This window comes from Pseudophryne corroboree, chromosome 5 (genome assembly GCF_028390025.1).
Source record: "Pseudophryne corroboree isolate aPseCor3 chromosome 5, aPseCor3.hap2, whole genome shotgun sequence".
In the NCBI taxonomy this organism is placed as follows: Eukaryota; Metazoa; Chordata; class Amphibia; order Anura; family Myobatrachidae; genus Pseudophryne; species Pseudophryne corroboree.
The window spans coordinates 564,534,785-564,550,935 of NC_086448.1; the positions used below are offsets into that span (position 1 = coordinate 564,534,785).

At 45.3% G+C, this 16,151-nt stretch overlaps 1 protein-coding gene across 3 annotated transcripts in view; it reads left to right on the top strand.

The window, feature by feature from the left end:
* The window catches only part of TXNL4A (thioredoxin like 4A), a 75,236-nt gene extending 62,061 nt beyond the window's left edge, over nt 1-13,175 (top strand). For 2 of the 3 annotated variants that reach the window (XM_063923298.1, XM_063923299.1), the window contains exon 4: nt 11,284-13,175. In XM_063923298.1, the coding sequence (XP_063779368.1) occupies nt 11,284-11,455 (172 nt within the window). In that variant the 3' untranslated portion in view covers nt 11,456-13,175. The remainder of the gene's footprint in view (nt 1-11,283) is intronic. The other variant, XR_010177816.1, reaches the window with a different exon arrangement.
* The last annotated feature ends 2,976 nt before the right edge of the window (nt 13,176-16,151 follow it).

The following is a 16,151-nucleotide window of genomic DNA, read 5'->3' on the forward strand; positions in this document are numbered from 1 at the left end:
AGGTTTTTTATTTTCAGGGAGACCTGCTGGCTACAGGCTCCCTGCAGCGTGGGAGTGAGGGGAGAGAAGCAGGACCTACTTCTGTGAGTTTCAAGGCTCTGCTTCTCGGCTACTGGACACCATTAGCTCCAGAGGGTTCGATCACTTGGTGCGCCTAGCTGCTTGTTCCCGGAGCCACGCCGTCAATCCCCTCACAGAAGCCAGAAGAAAGAAGCCGGGTGAGTATGAGAAGAAAAGAAGACTTCAGTGACGGCAGAAGACATCAGTAACGGAGGTAACAGATCGTGCTGCACTCCATGCTCCCACACACCAACGCACTCACAGGGTGCAGGACGCTGGGGGGGGGGAGCGTCCTGGGCAGCATATTACTGTTTTCTTAGTCAGGCTGGCATAAAAGTGTTTTCAGTGCCGGGGCACTGTATCTCAGACCCCCGCCAGCATTTCACAGCGTGCTGCGCGCCATTGTTCCCCCGCCGCCGGCTTTCACGGGTGCAGGGCGCTGGGGGGGAGCGCCCTGGGCAGCGTTTTATTGTTTGATGTGGGGGACTGTGAAGGTTCACACTGGCGGTGCCGGGGCTCCGTGGCCCGGGCTCCCGCCGCCATGTATAGCGCACTGCGCGCCTGTTCTCCTCTGCCGCCAGGCTCCCGCGAGTGCAGGGCGCTGGGAAGGGGGGGAGCGCCCTGGGGAACAGATTACATTGTTTGTGATTAATCTGCCGGGGCTCCGTGTCCCGGACCGCCGCCAGCAGGTTTAGCGCGATGCGCGCCATTTCTCCCCACCACCGGCTTCCATGGGTGCAGGGCGCCGGGGGGGGGGGGGGGGGGGGGAGGCGCCCTGGGCAGCTTTTATGTATATGTGGATCCCGGGCGTCCCAGATGATAACCCCGCCATTTAGTAACAGGGGCGCGTCGAGAGCCGGTGCTCCCACACGCTGAGGGTCTGTTGGGTGCAGGGCGCACAGGGGGGGAGCGCCCTGTGCCGCATTATTCCTTTTAGTATATACTGTATTTACACTATATACGGTGACAGACCGTTTTGCGTATTTTATAATATTATGTGAGGGCTTAAGCGCGCTGGGAAGGGGCGGAGCTTCGCCCGCAGGATTTCCCTCCGGTCCCCGGCAATCCTTACTGTATAGTAGGAAGGTGGGGGTGCACAGTGGTTTTGTTTTTAATGCTATATGGGGGTCCTTTAGCATTATGTGGATAAGGGTCGCACAATCCTTACACTGTTTCCCGGTTTGTACCCACTATTGCTTGGTCGGCATAGGTCGACAGGTGTGAGTTTTTTTCACAAGATACTGTGGGATTAACGGTCGGTTTCCCCGGCGCTTGGAGGTACTTGATTTGGAAAATTAAGTATTAACAAATTGGTGTCGTGTGCTTAAAACAGTATACACGATAGGCAGGAGACGGTTGTTTGTGGATGCTCTGTCGGCATCAATGGTATTTCCTGGGTAAAGATATTATCAGGCGGTTGTTGCATGTGCATGGTACCTGTGTGTGTGTGTATATATATATATATATGTGTGTGTGTGTGTGTGTATATATATATATATATATATATGTGTTCTCAAAATTATATTTGTATGCTTCCCTCAGACCACCTGGGGTTCCGTGATTATTTTTATTATTTGCCGCTTAATATTCTTTGCTGGCGACATTGGCTAAGGTCTGTCGACCATAATGTTCCTGGTAGACCCACATCGGGGACATGTCAGTACATGGTCATACACATTCACAACACATTACTGTCACTAGGGACCTGATAGGTCTGGACAATCCGCTTGCGTATGGGTTATGTCTATATGTGTATATATGTAGATATAGGTTCTATATGCAGGGGTAGGATATATGTGTTTATTGTGTATTGCAGGAGGTTTATCCATGAATGCTGAAATAATGTTATTCTTATCATGTGCTGGTCGCTCTGTTGATTAAGCTCTAGATGACCGTGACGAGTTGGTTTCGATCCTCTCAAGGAGTCCGAATATTATTCTCTTCGCATCGCGGTAAGAGGGTTATGACAGTCAACTCCTGGTCGACACAGAGCCGGTCGCAAAGGATCATACACAGGCAGCTAAGTGAACCTTTATTTCTACACTTTGTCCTTTTTTGCGCTGTATGCTCTTGAAGGAGTGTTGTATTCGGGTAGGATCCTACCCAGTGTGGGTAGGCTTGCCTATGTGTATTCTACCTTCTAACATTGCAGCAGGCTGCCACGTGACAGCAGGAGATGTGACCGGAAAATGCGGGGGATGTTTCCGGGAGTTGCTGGTGGGAGGTATACAGCTGTTGGTGTAGCCTCGGTTCAACCAATATCGACTGTTTCCACTGGTAAGTCTAACTTCATGAGTTAGCCTCCTTCACAACGGTTGGTGACGCATTCTTTGGTGGGATGCAGTAGTATTAACCAGTCCGATACCGTTCTTTTTTTTTTTTTTTCTGTACAGACAGTGGAAGGTGAAAAGGTAAGAGTTCTGCAGCCTTGTTGGGTTTGCAGAAGGGGATGTCGTTTCTGGTTTCACTACATCCACCACTTGTCTCTGAGTCTTTCTGGCTGGTTCCCACTCCGGTAACCACTTGTCTACAAATTTTCCGTTAGTACAGGAATAGACTACGACCTGTGGGTTATGGATAGTAGCCATTGGAGGACATTCTGAGTTGCGGTTGTTTCCCCTTACTGTCTTTTCTTATAGACCTTGCCGTTCCCCTCTGGAAGGGGAGGTAGTACCCGACGACATACAGAGGTGCATCAGGTTCAGGACGGCCTGGTTGCCCTGTTTAAAGGTGCAAGTCGGTTTTTCTCCCTGACTGTTCTTTGACAAAGGGATTGACTGCTGTTCCCAACGACGCAGATGTCAAAAGTGGATTTCGGAGTAGATACTGACCGTTTAAGGTTAGGCATTTTTACTGTGGAAAGAGGTCAGAGGGTCCAGAGTTGGATCGGTTTTGAGATAGAACCTCATTGGTATGTTCTGTTAATAAGACAGAGGGGTGCGTCCTAAGAGGTTCCCTTTTTTTTTGGTCAGCAGGTCTAATACCAGGGTGGTTTTCATGGGACCAGTTGGAAATGTGGTCCGGGTCTCACCTGCACATGCACCGGGATATTATCCAAGCGGACATGACATCGCTCCCGTGGTGTCTGCTCAGTTCTTTCCTTCTAGAGGAATGAAGGTTCAGGATACAGGTTAGATCCTGGTGTCCGTGCTTACAGATCTCCGAAGCTGGGGAACAGTCCTTTGCAAGGGACGTATTTCAAGAGGATAAGGTCAAGTTGGGAAACTTGTCTGCGGTAAGTTTTCTTGACGATGGTAATTTTTGGGTTCTGCTATGTTAGTTCTGCCAGAGGACTTGTCAGCAGTGGCGTAAGTAAGCCGCTATGGCGGAACATGGAGAATGAGTCCGTGTGGCTCAGCACAATGATCCACCATACACCCAACCAGGAAGGCCTATATTCAGGTCCCACTACGGAAAAGCGGCAATGGCAGAAGATACACAGTTTGTAGTTGACTGGGAAGTATGGTAAGCGCTGTTTTAGCAGGCTTCGTTCCGGAGGGGAGCGACGAAGAAATAGAGTTCATCTGCTGACACGATATCCAGCCAAAAAATAAATAAATTTAAAAAAAATGAAAAAAAAAAAATTCAGTCATCATCGAGAAGCTTTCTCAGAAGTGACAAGTCTAGGTGGAGTGTCGACATTGGACATGTGGGCGTCTCGCCTCAAGGGGTGATCTCTGGGAGGTGATTCCAGGTCAAGGGACACTCAAGACATAGCAGTGGACATCCTCGTGACATCGTTGGTGTTTCTAGTAGGTCTATGTGGCCTCTCCGTTTTCACTTTTCTGGCGGTGGTAAGCGTGGGATGATCAAAGATTTCGGTGATCCTCTTGAATCCGGTCTAGCCGGCGAGGGTTGGCTATCCAGTTTTTCATGGTTACTCATAATAGATTGCTGCCTTCTTCCTCTAAGTGAAGTTATGTTATAACAGGATCAGGGCGTGTTTCATGACTTACCATGGCTGCGTCTGACGGCGGAGCGGTTGAATGCCATATCATCAGCCGGAAGGGTGTTCCCAGTGAAGTCGGTCTCCTTAATTGTTCAGGCTGGTAGAGGACTAACGGCACAGCGTTACCACTGTAGTTGGAGTGATTATGTGTCTCGGTGTGTATCCGCGAAGGCTCTTATGGAAGATTTTCAGCTCGGTCGGGCTTATCCATACTTTACAGGCCGGTGTGGATGCAATCTTACTAAGTTTCTGTACAAAAAATTTTCTCTTGGAAAGTGGTCAAGCTATTGGCTGCGACGTCCGCAAGGCGGGTGTCGGCCGTGGTGGTGTTGTCTCACCGTAGCCTTGTTTGATCTTTCCGGTGGATAGAGAGGAATCGAGTACTTGGTTGGTAGTTTTACCAAGATTGGTTTCTGTGTTTCGCAGAAATCTGCCTATTTTGATGCCGGTGGTTATTTAGGCATTAGCTGATTCAAATTCCCTTGATCTAGCCAGGGTTTTGAGTATAGGGGTCGCCAGTTTGGCTCAGTTTGGAGAAACAGAGGCTATGTTTCTCTAGTATGTTCCCAGCATGGCTGGGGAGACTGTGATATACAGTCTGTTATGCGCGGTATCTGTGATACAGTTTGGCACGTGCGTTCTACGGCTGGATGGCCGTCACCGAAGTCGGTGGAGGTCCATTCTTTTGGGAAGATGGGCTTTTCTGGGACGGTTGCCCTAGGATTTTCGGCTGTTTAACTTTGCCGAGAGGATTCTTGGTCAGGATCAAACCCTTTTGCTCTGTTCTACGAGTTTGATATCCTGATTTTTGGGGACCTTTTGTTTGCTCAGTCGGTGCTGCAGAGTCGTCCGCACTCTCCCGCCCGTTTTGGAGCTTTGGTATAAACCCCATGGTCCTTTTGAAATCCCCAGCATCCTCTAGGACGTATGAGAAAATAGGATTTTGGTACCTACCGGTAAATCCTTTTCTCTTAGTCCGTAGAGGATGCTGGGCGCCCGTCCCTGTGCGTACTGTGTCTGCAGTTTTTGTTTCTGGTTACACCCTAGTGGTGTGTTTTCTCTATCAGGCGGTGGTTACCGTGTTCATGCCATGGCATGCGGGGTCTTATTTTTGCTTCGGTGGACACATGGTTTGTGTTACATATTTTCTCAGCATCTGGCTGTGTTGGTTCATGCCGTTGACTGGTATTCTACTGAATGCCACGTGTTACGGTGTGTTTGAGGTGTGAGCTGGTATGACACTCACCGTGTTATAACAATAAATTCTTTCCTCGAAATGTCCATCTCTCCTGGGCACAGTTTGCTGACTGGGGTCTGGAGGAGGGGCATAGAGGGAGGAGACAGTTCACACCCAGTTCAAGTCTTTTTAGTGTGCCCAGACTCCTGCGGATCCGTCTATACCCCATCGTCCTTTTGGAGTCCTCAGCATCCTCTACGGACTAAGAGAAAAGGATTTACCGGTAGGTACCAAAATCCTATTTTTTTTACGAGTTTTAGAATGTTATATATTTCTATATTTTTATGTTTTTCTGAAAAAATTTGTAAAAGTTTTAATATTAAAAAGTGTTTTCAGTTTCGCACTAACCATTACACTATTGGCGGAGAATTCAATTGTATGCACCAGCGGCTGTCTGTGCCAGATGCCTGACTGAGCAATTCAATTGTTGTCCTGTTCAGGCACAAAAAGCTGTCCGTGCCTGCATTTCTGTTTGCATGCCCCTTTGCTGGTGAGCAGAAATGTGCGAAAAGTGACCTTTATGGGTGCCTGGCACTTTTCACGTTATACGCGCCTAAACCCAGCACTGCAGGGAGCGATCAGTGTGATAAAAAAACAAAACAAAGAACAATTGAATAGCTTCCCCTGATCTCCTGACCCTTTAGACTGTAGATTGGACACGCATAACCAACTGAATTGCCCCCTTGGTCTGTAAGCTTGTTGATGATGGCTTGGCAGGTCTCTGGTATGATCAGGCCCAGTGCTGGCTGTGAGATGAGGGTGCTGAGCTTGAGGTCTGTCAGGGACCTTCCAGTAACCAGGGAGTGCAGGGTAGCCACCAGGCATTGCTACAGGTATGGCTCTCCTTAAATATGTATATTGCTTTACTTTGTTCTGCATGCCTTTACCTACAGGCTGCGTAGGTGTTGCAGATGGCCTATAACGCAGGTCAGATACCTCTTTAGGGAAGAGACAGAGCAAATATACTAGGTTAAGACATTGATATGACAGACAACAACAAGGAAGAGGGCACTGCAGTAGTCCAAGATAAATAAATAGATGTTGGGATCAGACACATTTGACTTCACATCATGTCCCTTCATAGATTCATCTGGGGAAAAAAAAGTCAGACATGTAGCTTTCTCTACAAATTGTAAAAGTCAGATGGTACAGGACTCTCCAGCTTCTCCTTCTCCCAATTGTGCACCTCCTGTAGATAGGAAGGTGAGGAAGAAGGACTTTAAAATACCAGGTATTTGTGTTTTCTGCTGGTGAGAAATCGGCACATGCCACTATGTTAGTAGTTAGTGGAGTAGACACTAGATGGCAGTAGCTAATTAATAAAGTGGTCAGAGCCAGCTACAGCTCCAGGCCATCCCTCAGTGCCAGGAACTTCAATAATCCAAGTAAATATATCAATTACTTCTACTGTCATCTACTATTTGTATGTTGTAATGGTATATTACATCAAAACAGCAAAAACTTATATACGCTCTTAGGTCTATGTTTTGTCTAAACTTGTAATTCAGGATTTTGATACTGGAAGTATAATAAAAGAAAATAAATATTTAGTGAAGCTGGATACCCCAGCTGATCTGATGGGTGACAAGTGAACATTGGATAACCGTATACAGATCTTATTAGTGGGTAAACAGTGAAAACATTATAGAAAGCAAGTGTTTTTGCAGCAAATTAAATACTCTAGATGCATGTGGGGTGCATTAAAAGGTCTGTGCCAGTTTAAGCCGTTAAATATATAGATTTTTTTAAATACAGAACAAAAAACCTTTAACTTCCACATGCAAGCTTAAAAATGCCTGTCCCACATATTTTAAACCATTCTGTATTTTGCAGAATATCACCTCATTATTGGCCAAATTTATGTTAGCTAGTAACTTCTAGGTGTGTAGTCACTAGAATGAGATGCGGGGTCCCTCGGGATCAGACATTATTACTTTAAAATTCGGATTTTACCCAAATTTTCACTTGAGCAGTAATGACTGACTTAACACACGCAGCTAGCGAAGTAGTACAAATTTGCATGTGGCAGCAATTACCTGTATTAACCAGCGTAAATGGCATAAATCTCTTAATTGAATTTGGACCTTAATGTTTAGAACTACCTTTAATAATTCCGTGTGAGTGTACTTGAATTTAATATCAAATGTTTAGTACTGTTAAATTGGAACTTTTCCTATGTTTACAAGGGAAATGGAATACATCCACTTGACCTCCGATAGTTCTCCACAAAAATACATAGGAATTTTCCTTTGCCAAAGAGAACTAACTGTGCAGCAGAGTTTTACGTTTTAGATGGCTTTATGTGATATGGTCCTTAGGTTGACCTCACTTAGGTCGACACTCAATAAGTCGACCACTGCTGGTCGACATGTGTTGGGTCAACACCTGGAAAGGCTGACATGGCAAAGGTCAACGCATGAAAAGGTTTTCCACGTTTTGGTTTTTTTTTTGTACTTTTTCATACTTTACGATCCACATGGACTTCTATTGGGAATAGTAACCTGGGCGGAGTGAGGCACCTTGCCCGAAGCATGGCGAGCCATGCGAGGGTACATGGTGCACTAATTGGGGTTCCCGGTCACTTTACGAAGAAAAGGACACCAAAAAATGTAAAAAAAACTTATGTTGCCTTATTCCACGTCGACCTGCCGACCATGTCGACCTTTTTCATGTGTCGACCTACTGCCTGTTGACAAATAGTGGTCAACCTTATAATTGTCAACCTAAATAGGGTCGACCCAACAAACCCATTCCGGTTTTACAATCGTTTGCCTTGGGATCTACAATATATCTATATCCTGGACCTGTTCGTTGTAATGTAGCACAATATGAAATGGAGGCACTATAGTGTGACATAATATGAACTGGGGACACTGTGTGACATAGGGGTAAATGTATGAAGCCGTGATAAGAGTGGAGAAGTGAGCTACTGGAGAAGTTGCCAATCGCAGCCAATTAGCATTAACATTTATAATTTGCATACTATAAAAGAGCAGCTGATTGGTTGTCATGGGCAACTTTCCACTGGCTCACTTCTCCACTTTTATCACTGCTTCATACATTTACTCAATAATGTGAATTGAGAGTACTAGGTTACATAATGTGTCCTGACAGCCCTACAATGTGATAACATGAACTAGGGCACTATCATGGAGCATAACATTAACCAAGACTCTTCTATCGTACAGAAAATGAACTAGGGCACTATTGTGGGGGATAACATTAATACAGTGGGGCAAAAAAGTATTTGGACAGCCACCGATTGTGCAAGTTGACCCACTTAAAAAGATGAGAGGTCTGTAATTTCCATCCTAGGTACACCAACTGTGAGAGACAGAATCTAAAAAAAACAAAACAGGAAATCACATTGTATGATTTTTAAATAATTTACTTGTGTATTCCTCTGGAAAATAAATATTTGGACACCTACCAAGCAGCAAGATTTCTGGTGCTCACAAACCTGTTACTTCTTTAAGAAGCTCTTCTATCCTCCACTCGTTACCTGTATTAATGGCACCTGCTTGAACTGGTTATCTGTATAAAAGACACCTGTCCACACCCTCAAACAGTCAGAGACTGCTACCTCTCCACCATGGCCAAGACCAGAGAGCTGTCTAAGGACACCAGGGACAAAATTGTAGAGCTGCACAAGGCTGGGATGAGCTACTTGACAATAGGCAAGCAGCTTGGTGAGAAGAGATCAACTGTTGGTGCAATTATTAAGAAATAGAAGAAATACAAGATCACTGACAATCTTACTCGACCTGGGGCTCCGTGCAAGATCTCACCTCATGGGGTATCAATGGTCTTGAGAATGAGCCCAGAACTACACGGGGGGACCTGGTCAATGACCTCAAGAGAGCTGGGACCACAGTCACAAAGATTACCATTGGTAACACACGACGTCGTCATGGATTGAAGTCCTGCAGCGCCCGAAAGGTCCCCCTGCTTAAGCCAGCACATGTCCAGGCCCGTCTAAAGTTTCAGTGACCATCTGGATGATCCAAAGGACGATTGGGAAAATGTAATGTGGTCAGATGAGAGCAAAATCGAACTTTTTGGTATAAACTTCACTCTCCGTGTTTGGAGGGAGAAGAATGATGAATGGCATCCCAAGAACACCATACCCACTGTGAAATGGGGGTGGAAATACCATGCTTTGGGGCTGCTTTTCTGCAAAGGGGACAGGACGACTGATGCGTATTAAGGAGAGAATGAATGAGGCCATGTATCGTGAGATTTTGGGCAAAAACCTCCTTCCCTCAGTAAGAGCATTGAAGATGGAACGTGGCTGGGTCTTCCAGCATGACAATGACCCCAAACAGAAGGCCCGGGCAACTAACGAGTGGCTCCATAAGAAGCATTTCAAGGTCCTGGAGTGGCCTAGCCAATCTCCAGACCTCAACCCAATAGAAAATCTGTGGAGGGAGTTGAAAGTCCGTGTTGCCCGGGGACCGCGCCAAAACATGACAGATCTAGAGAAGATTTGAGTGGAAGACTGGGCCAAAATACCTGCTTACAGTGTGTGCAAACCTGGTCAAGAACTACAGGAAAAGTTTGACCTCTGTAATTGCCAACCGAGGTTATATTACAAAGTATTGAGTTAAACTTTTTTGATTGTCCAAATATTTATTTTCTGCAAGAATATACAAATAAATTGTTTACAAATCATACAATGTGATTTCCTAGGGGTTTTTTTTTTTTTTTCAGATTCTGTCTCTCACAGTTGAAGTGTACCTATGATGGAAATTACAGACCTCTCTCTCATCTTCTTAAGTGGGTCAACTTGCACAATCTGTGGCTGTCCAAATACTTTTTTGCCCCACTGTAACTGCTGCAGAGAGGTGTCTCTCTAGAAGCATTGGGACAGGGTCCCTTCACAATGTTGCTGTGGGTCAACAAAGTTCTGGCTACACCCCTGAACACACGGTTAGGGAATTCCAGATAGGAGGTTGCAATAGTTGTTGGTGACCTTCTGCACGGATCCAACCATGGTTTGAGCAATAGTTGTTGGTGACCTCTTGTGCACGGATCCAACCATGGTTTGACAAACTGATTATCTGATCGTGCTTAGCATGTTGACATTGGACATTAATTGGACATTGGACACTTAGCATTTGGACACCACTGAAATGTTGACTTGATAGAATGCCGACAAACAGTCCCTGGTGGCTTTAGGGATGACTTACCTGCTCCCAGTAGTATCTCCAGTGTCCGCTTCCATATCCCGGCGGTTACATATGCAGCAGTTCCGTTGGAGATGTGATGGAGTGGCGGTTTCTGCTGAGTATTCTTCCCCTATCCCTAACCTCCATCCAGTGCCTAACCCTAATGTCACCATTCCGCAACTGTCGGGATTTCACATGTCATCGTTTCAGGTGTTATCGTTATGGGCATGTCAACACCTGAAATGCGTGTCTATTCAACCTTTTGGTATTTTCCACTACCTGCACATTTATAATTAGAGTAGATAAAATAAATATTTGTTTTGTGTGTTAGCAGTAATTTTGTATACAATTATAACATTGTCTGTAATAAGATGTATCACCTGTTCAGTGTTTGCATGACCACTTTCTGGTTTCCTACATTAAGTTGAATTTTTAAAGACTTCATGGGATTCTGTATGGGAGAACTTCCACTTACATTAAATATATAGTTAACATTGTAAATAAACTATATACATTTAAATTAAAAATTGCTGATGCTGGACAGACAACATACAGGTGGGGGCTATGAGAATGGAATTGGGTACCATTCAGTACTCTATTCTCAGACTTTTCCTGCCTGGGTCATTTGCATGTAGAGTTGAGTTACCATGATGTCCCTATACGGAGTGAAGTTTAACCACCATTGTATAAACTGGTGCACTTTCATTTTGACAATATTCGTGGTCATTTCTTCCGCAGGTTATTTTTTAGATTGTAAGATCATAGATCAGTGTACATTCTTCATTGACTGCTTGTTGATAACATTACAATGTCAAAGCTAATGCTGCTCCAGATTGTATTTTAAGGTCTTTTTTCTCTTCTTCCCACAGGAACAAGCATATTATGATTGATTTAGGCACAGGTAACAATAACAAGATAAACTGGGCGATGGAAGACAAGCAGGAGATGATCGATATTGTGGAAACAGTTTACCGAGGCGCCAGGAAGGGCAGAGGTTTAGTGGTGTCTCCTAAGGACTACTCCACAAAGTACAGATACTGATGGTCTTGTGGAGTGACGACACGGCGCCTGGTTTTATATATTTTCCATACTTCCATGTGGGCTGTAAGCCCCGTTGTGACATCGCAAGCTGTTATGAGTTCAGAGGGTGTGAGCAATTTTACAGTTCATACCTCTGGACACCTCGGACATGTTATGAGCTTTACAAGCTTCCTGATCAAGAAGAAGGGTTCAAGCCTTAACCACCTTATTTATGTAAGAAGTGTCTGTCTCAACTATACTGTGTGTGTGATTAAATATGGACTTTTGTAGTTGTCTATGAAGATGGTGTATACAGTGGCTGGTTATTTCAGTTCTGGTCCATTGAACTACAACTAAAGACATAACCACTATGCCTGCTGCTTCTTCGTTACATAAAATGATCAATGTCCCTAAACTGACTGGTAGCTTAGAGTGCATCTGCTAAGCATGCTCAGCCATTTGGATCTGCAACTGAGATCTAATATGTAGATTCATGACACAATGCAAAACTTTCCAGCCTTGACAATGGAAACAACTATACATATCTGTCAACATGTCAGGAGAAAAAAAATAACAGGATTAATTTGAGCATTTTATGGATAAGTATTGTCCTTGTCTACTCCAGTTACACATTATTATGTAGTGTGACTGGATTGGTCTATGCAATTACCTGTGGTTGGCCATGGGACAGAGTTGTTAAAGAGGAGCAAGGTGTAGTATAATGAAGTATTGATTTTCGTGCAGTAGTCATTGCATACTTTACATATGGTGAGATTTATCAAGCATTAGAGAGCTAAAGTGGTCCAAGGCAGCCAATCTGCTTCTAACTGTCAAGACTGCTAGATAAATTACAAAAGCTGATTGGGTGCTTTGGGTAACATCTCCACTTTAGCTCTCTCTCCAAGGCTTGATGCATCTCCCCCTTAGAGAGAGGAGAGTAATGAGGGATAAACTACATTACGATTTACTTGTCTTGGCAGAAAGAGCATTATTTCCCTGTTGGAATTGTCACCTAGCTAGTCACAGATGACGACAACCTATAAATCTGATACAAAACGTTTCCTTTAAATAATATGTATATCTGAATATAAGTTTCTTCCCCATAATGTATATATAAAATGCATAATCCCGTGCATCATAGGAGACAGGGAATGATTACAAGAATGAGGTCAGAAGACACAGTGGAATCCCTTTGGATCCCGCCGGTAAGTAATGGAGGTTAGGCACTAGGATGATGTTTAGGGTTAGGCTGCGGGGAGGGGGTGGTTAGGGTTAGAATACTTACCAGGATGTGTTGGGATTTCATACTCAACCCCTTAACAATTTTAAAAAGTTTGGTAACACTGGTAGTACCCTGAGGCAACAACTGCAGACCTTCTAACCCAGGCCTGGCCAACCTGTGGTTCTCCAGCTGTTGTAAAACTACTAATCCCATCATGCTTTGCCACAGTTTTGCTATTAGGGAATGCTAAAACTGTGGCAGGGCATGCTGGGATATGTAGTTTCACAACATCTGGAGAGCCACAGGTTGGCCAGGCCTGTTCTAACCGATCAGTTTGTTTGCATGGCAACATAGAGACTTGAGACACCATTACATTATCCAGAAATATTTTAATTAAAAAAAAAAAAAAAAAAAAAACCCTCTTAAATACGACAAACAAATCCACTGTTCCTCTTGAGCTGTGTCCGAACTTGCTGTCAGTGCTGAAACAAAAATAAAATATTTGTGTTTTTCTCTCAATTTCAATGTGGGGATATTCTTCTTTGCTTTGAGGAATGAAACACCATTTTTTGGAACAAGTTATAGATTAGTGTTCTACTGTATTGTCACAAAAACAGTGGATTACTCTCCCCTGTTAAACTCCGTAAAATCTGTGTTCCTGTCACATGTATAACCGTTCTACAGGAGCATTTTACAGCTTAATATAAACAGAGGGTGCCTTCAGGACAGATTTGGGGAACCAGGTTTTAAGGATCTCCATGCTTGAGCACAAATCGTTACATCAAATTGACTGAGGTACGAAGTCACCTGTGCTCAGGCACGGATAGCCTTAAAACGTGAACTGTTAGGGTACCTGGAGGATAGAGGGAGTAATTCAGACCTGATCGTAGCAAAAATTTGTTAGCAGTGGGGCAAAACCATGTGCACGGCAGGTGTGGCAGATATAACATTTGCAGAGAGAGTTAGATTTGGGTGGGTTATTTTGTTTCTGTGCAGGGTAAATACTGGCTGCTTATTTTTACACTGCAATTTAGATTTCAGTTTGAACACACCCCACCCAAATCTAACTCTCTCTGTAAATGTTATATCTGCCCCCCCTGCAGTGCACATGGGGGGTCATTCCGAATTGATCGCTAGCTGCTTTTGTTCGCTGCGCAGCGATCAGGCTAAAAATCTGCACTTCTGCATATGCGGCGCAATGCGCACGCGTGTCGTACTAATGCAATGAACGATGTAGTTTCACACAAGGTCTAGCGAAGCATTTCAGTCGCACTGCTGCCCGCAGAGTGATTGACAGGAAGAGGGCGTTTCTGGGTGTCAACTGACCATTTTCAGGGAGTGTTCGGATAAACGCAGGCGTGGCTGGGCGAACGCAGGGCGTGTTCGTGACGTCAAAACAGGAACTGAATAGTCTGAAGTGATCGCAAGCGCTGAGTAGGTCTGAAGCTACTCTGAAACTGCACAAAATTATTTTGTAGCTGCTCTGCGATCCTTTCGTTCGCACTTCTGCTATGCTAAAATACACTCCCAGTGGGAGGCGGCATAGCGTTTGCACGGCTGCTAAAAACTGCTAGCGAGCGAACAACTCGGAATGACCACCATGGTTTTGCCCAACTGCTAACAAATTTGCTGCTGCAATCAACTCTGAATTAGGCCCAGAGTTTGAGAACCACTGCCATAGACAATACTAAAGTGAAAGAGGCACAGGTAACAACCTGCTAACACTTTGCAACCTTGTGAAAATGCATCTTTGGGTCAGTGGCTCACAGGTGTTTTATTTTGGCCTTACCTATCCGATGCATAATATGTGTGCACTTGGCAGACCATGAAGTCAGCAAGTTTCTGACACACAAAACGGATATTGGCATTAATAGGTATGTTTTAGTGGCAGATAATTGGAAGGAATGGGTCAGCGCACTCTAAGGGTGTGGATGTTGAGGAGGGGGGGGGGAGATAGAATTAAGGGGGGGGGGGGGGGATTGACCTTGTTCTTGTATGAGGATGACCAATGATATTTATGTTCCCTGTAAGTGCAATGATAACCCGTGAGACAGGATGGATTGTGTATATTTGTGGATTGTATGTTACGTATAAGTGAACGTCCCTCTTCAGGTATGTCCTGCAGACTACCCTTTCTGAGTGTGCCCTCCTAAATGGTACACCTGTGCTTGGGCCCTTACAGTCAATGTGTCCAAAATGCCACTATCAGGTGTGTCTTGCAGACCACCCTTTATATGTATACCCTCCTGATGGTATACTCTACTCAGAAGGACTCCAGCTGGGGTTAATGTCGGGTGTACCTTATTACGGGTCACCTTTACCATAGGTGTGGTTGGCCTATGTGCTTCTGGTTAATTTTCTGTTTATGTATTCTTGTGAGTGTGACAGTTTACGGCGTCCCGCCTGTCAGACTCTATCTGGTGTCCTCGGCTGGAGGTTGCGTGTGTGGGGCTGTAGGGTCTCACTTACCGCCGGGGGCAAAGCTGGCGCGCCTGCCGCCGGTGTCTGCAGTCCCGTCCCGCTTCCTACGTTGCCTCCGTGGGTCCTTTCTGTAGCTCCGGTCCCCGTCTCTGTCACAGGCGCCGTTGTATTTCTCCTGCTTGCGGGGTCTCGTCTACTACTTCCTGGTGCCGGCGTCACGTGCAAGGTCACGTGAGCGGGCAGGGTAAGTCCGAAGCCGTGTGTTCTCCCTCTCCGGCCGTAGAAGGGGATCTGTGGTACAATTAGGAGGTGAAAGTCTGTGTATGTATCAAGTCTCCAACGCGTTTCAGCATACGTGCCTTTTTCTAGGATTACATTCCTGATAGTCTGGGTAGCTTTTAAGCTGGTGCCAGATACGGGATTGGTTGTCAGTGGTTGACGCCCTCTTTTGCAATTGGATGCTTCTTGTCCATCAGCTGTCAATAGAGTTCATTCAAAGTCTGTTCCATTCACCTGGAGATACCCCTATGGCACTCTGGAGTCAGCAATCCCTCCTCTCCAGAGTGCCATAGGAGAAGCTAGGGGTATCTCCAGGTGAATGGAACAGACTTTGAATGAACTCTATTGACAGCTGATGGACAAGAAGCATCCAATTGCAAAAGAGGGCGTCAACCACAGACAACCAATCACGTATCTGGCACCAGCTTAAAAACTACCCAGACTATCAGGAATGTAATCCTAGAAAAAGGCACGTATGCTGAAACGCGTTGGAGACTTGATACATACACAGACTTTCACCTCCTAATTGTACCACAGATCCCCTTCTACGGCCGGAGAGGGAGAACACACGGCTTCGGACTTACCCTGCCCGCTCACGTGACCTTGCACGTGACGCCGGCACCAGGAAGTAGTAGACGAGACCCCGCAAGCAGGAGAAATACAACGGCGCCTTCCCCCAGTGAGCGCTATCTCTCTTCATTCCAAAACAATGTTTTAGTGGCAGACTGGATGCTTGCTGTCAGTATGTCGACAGTGGCATACTGTCTGTCGGAATCACAGCAGCAAGACATTAGT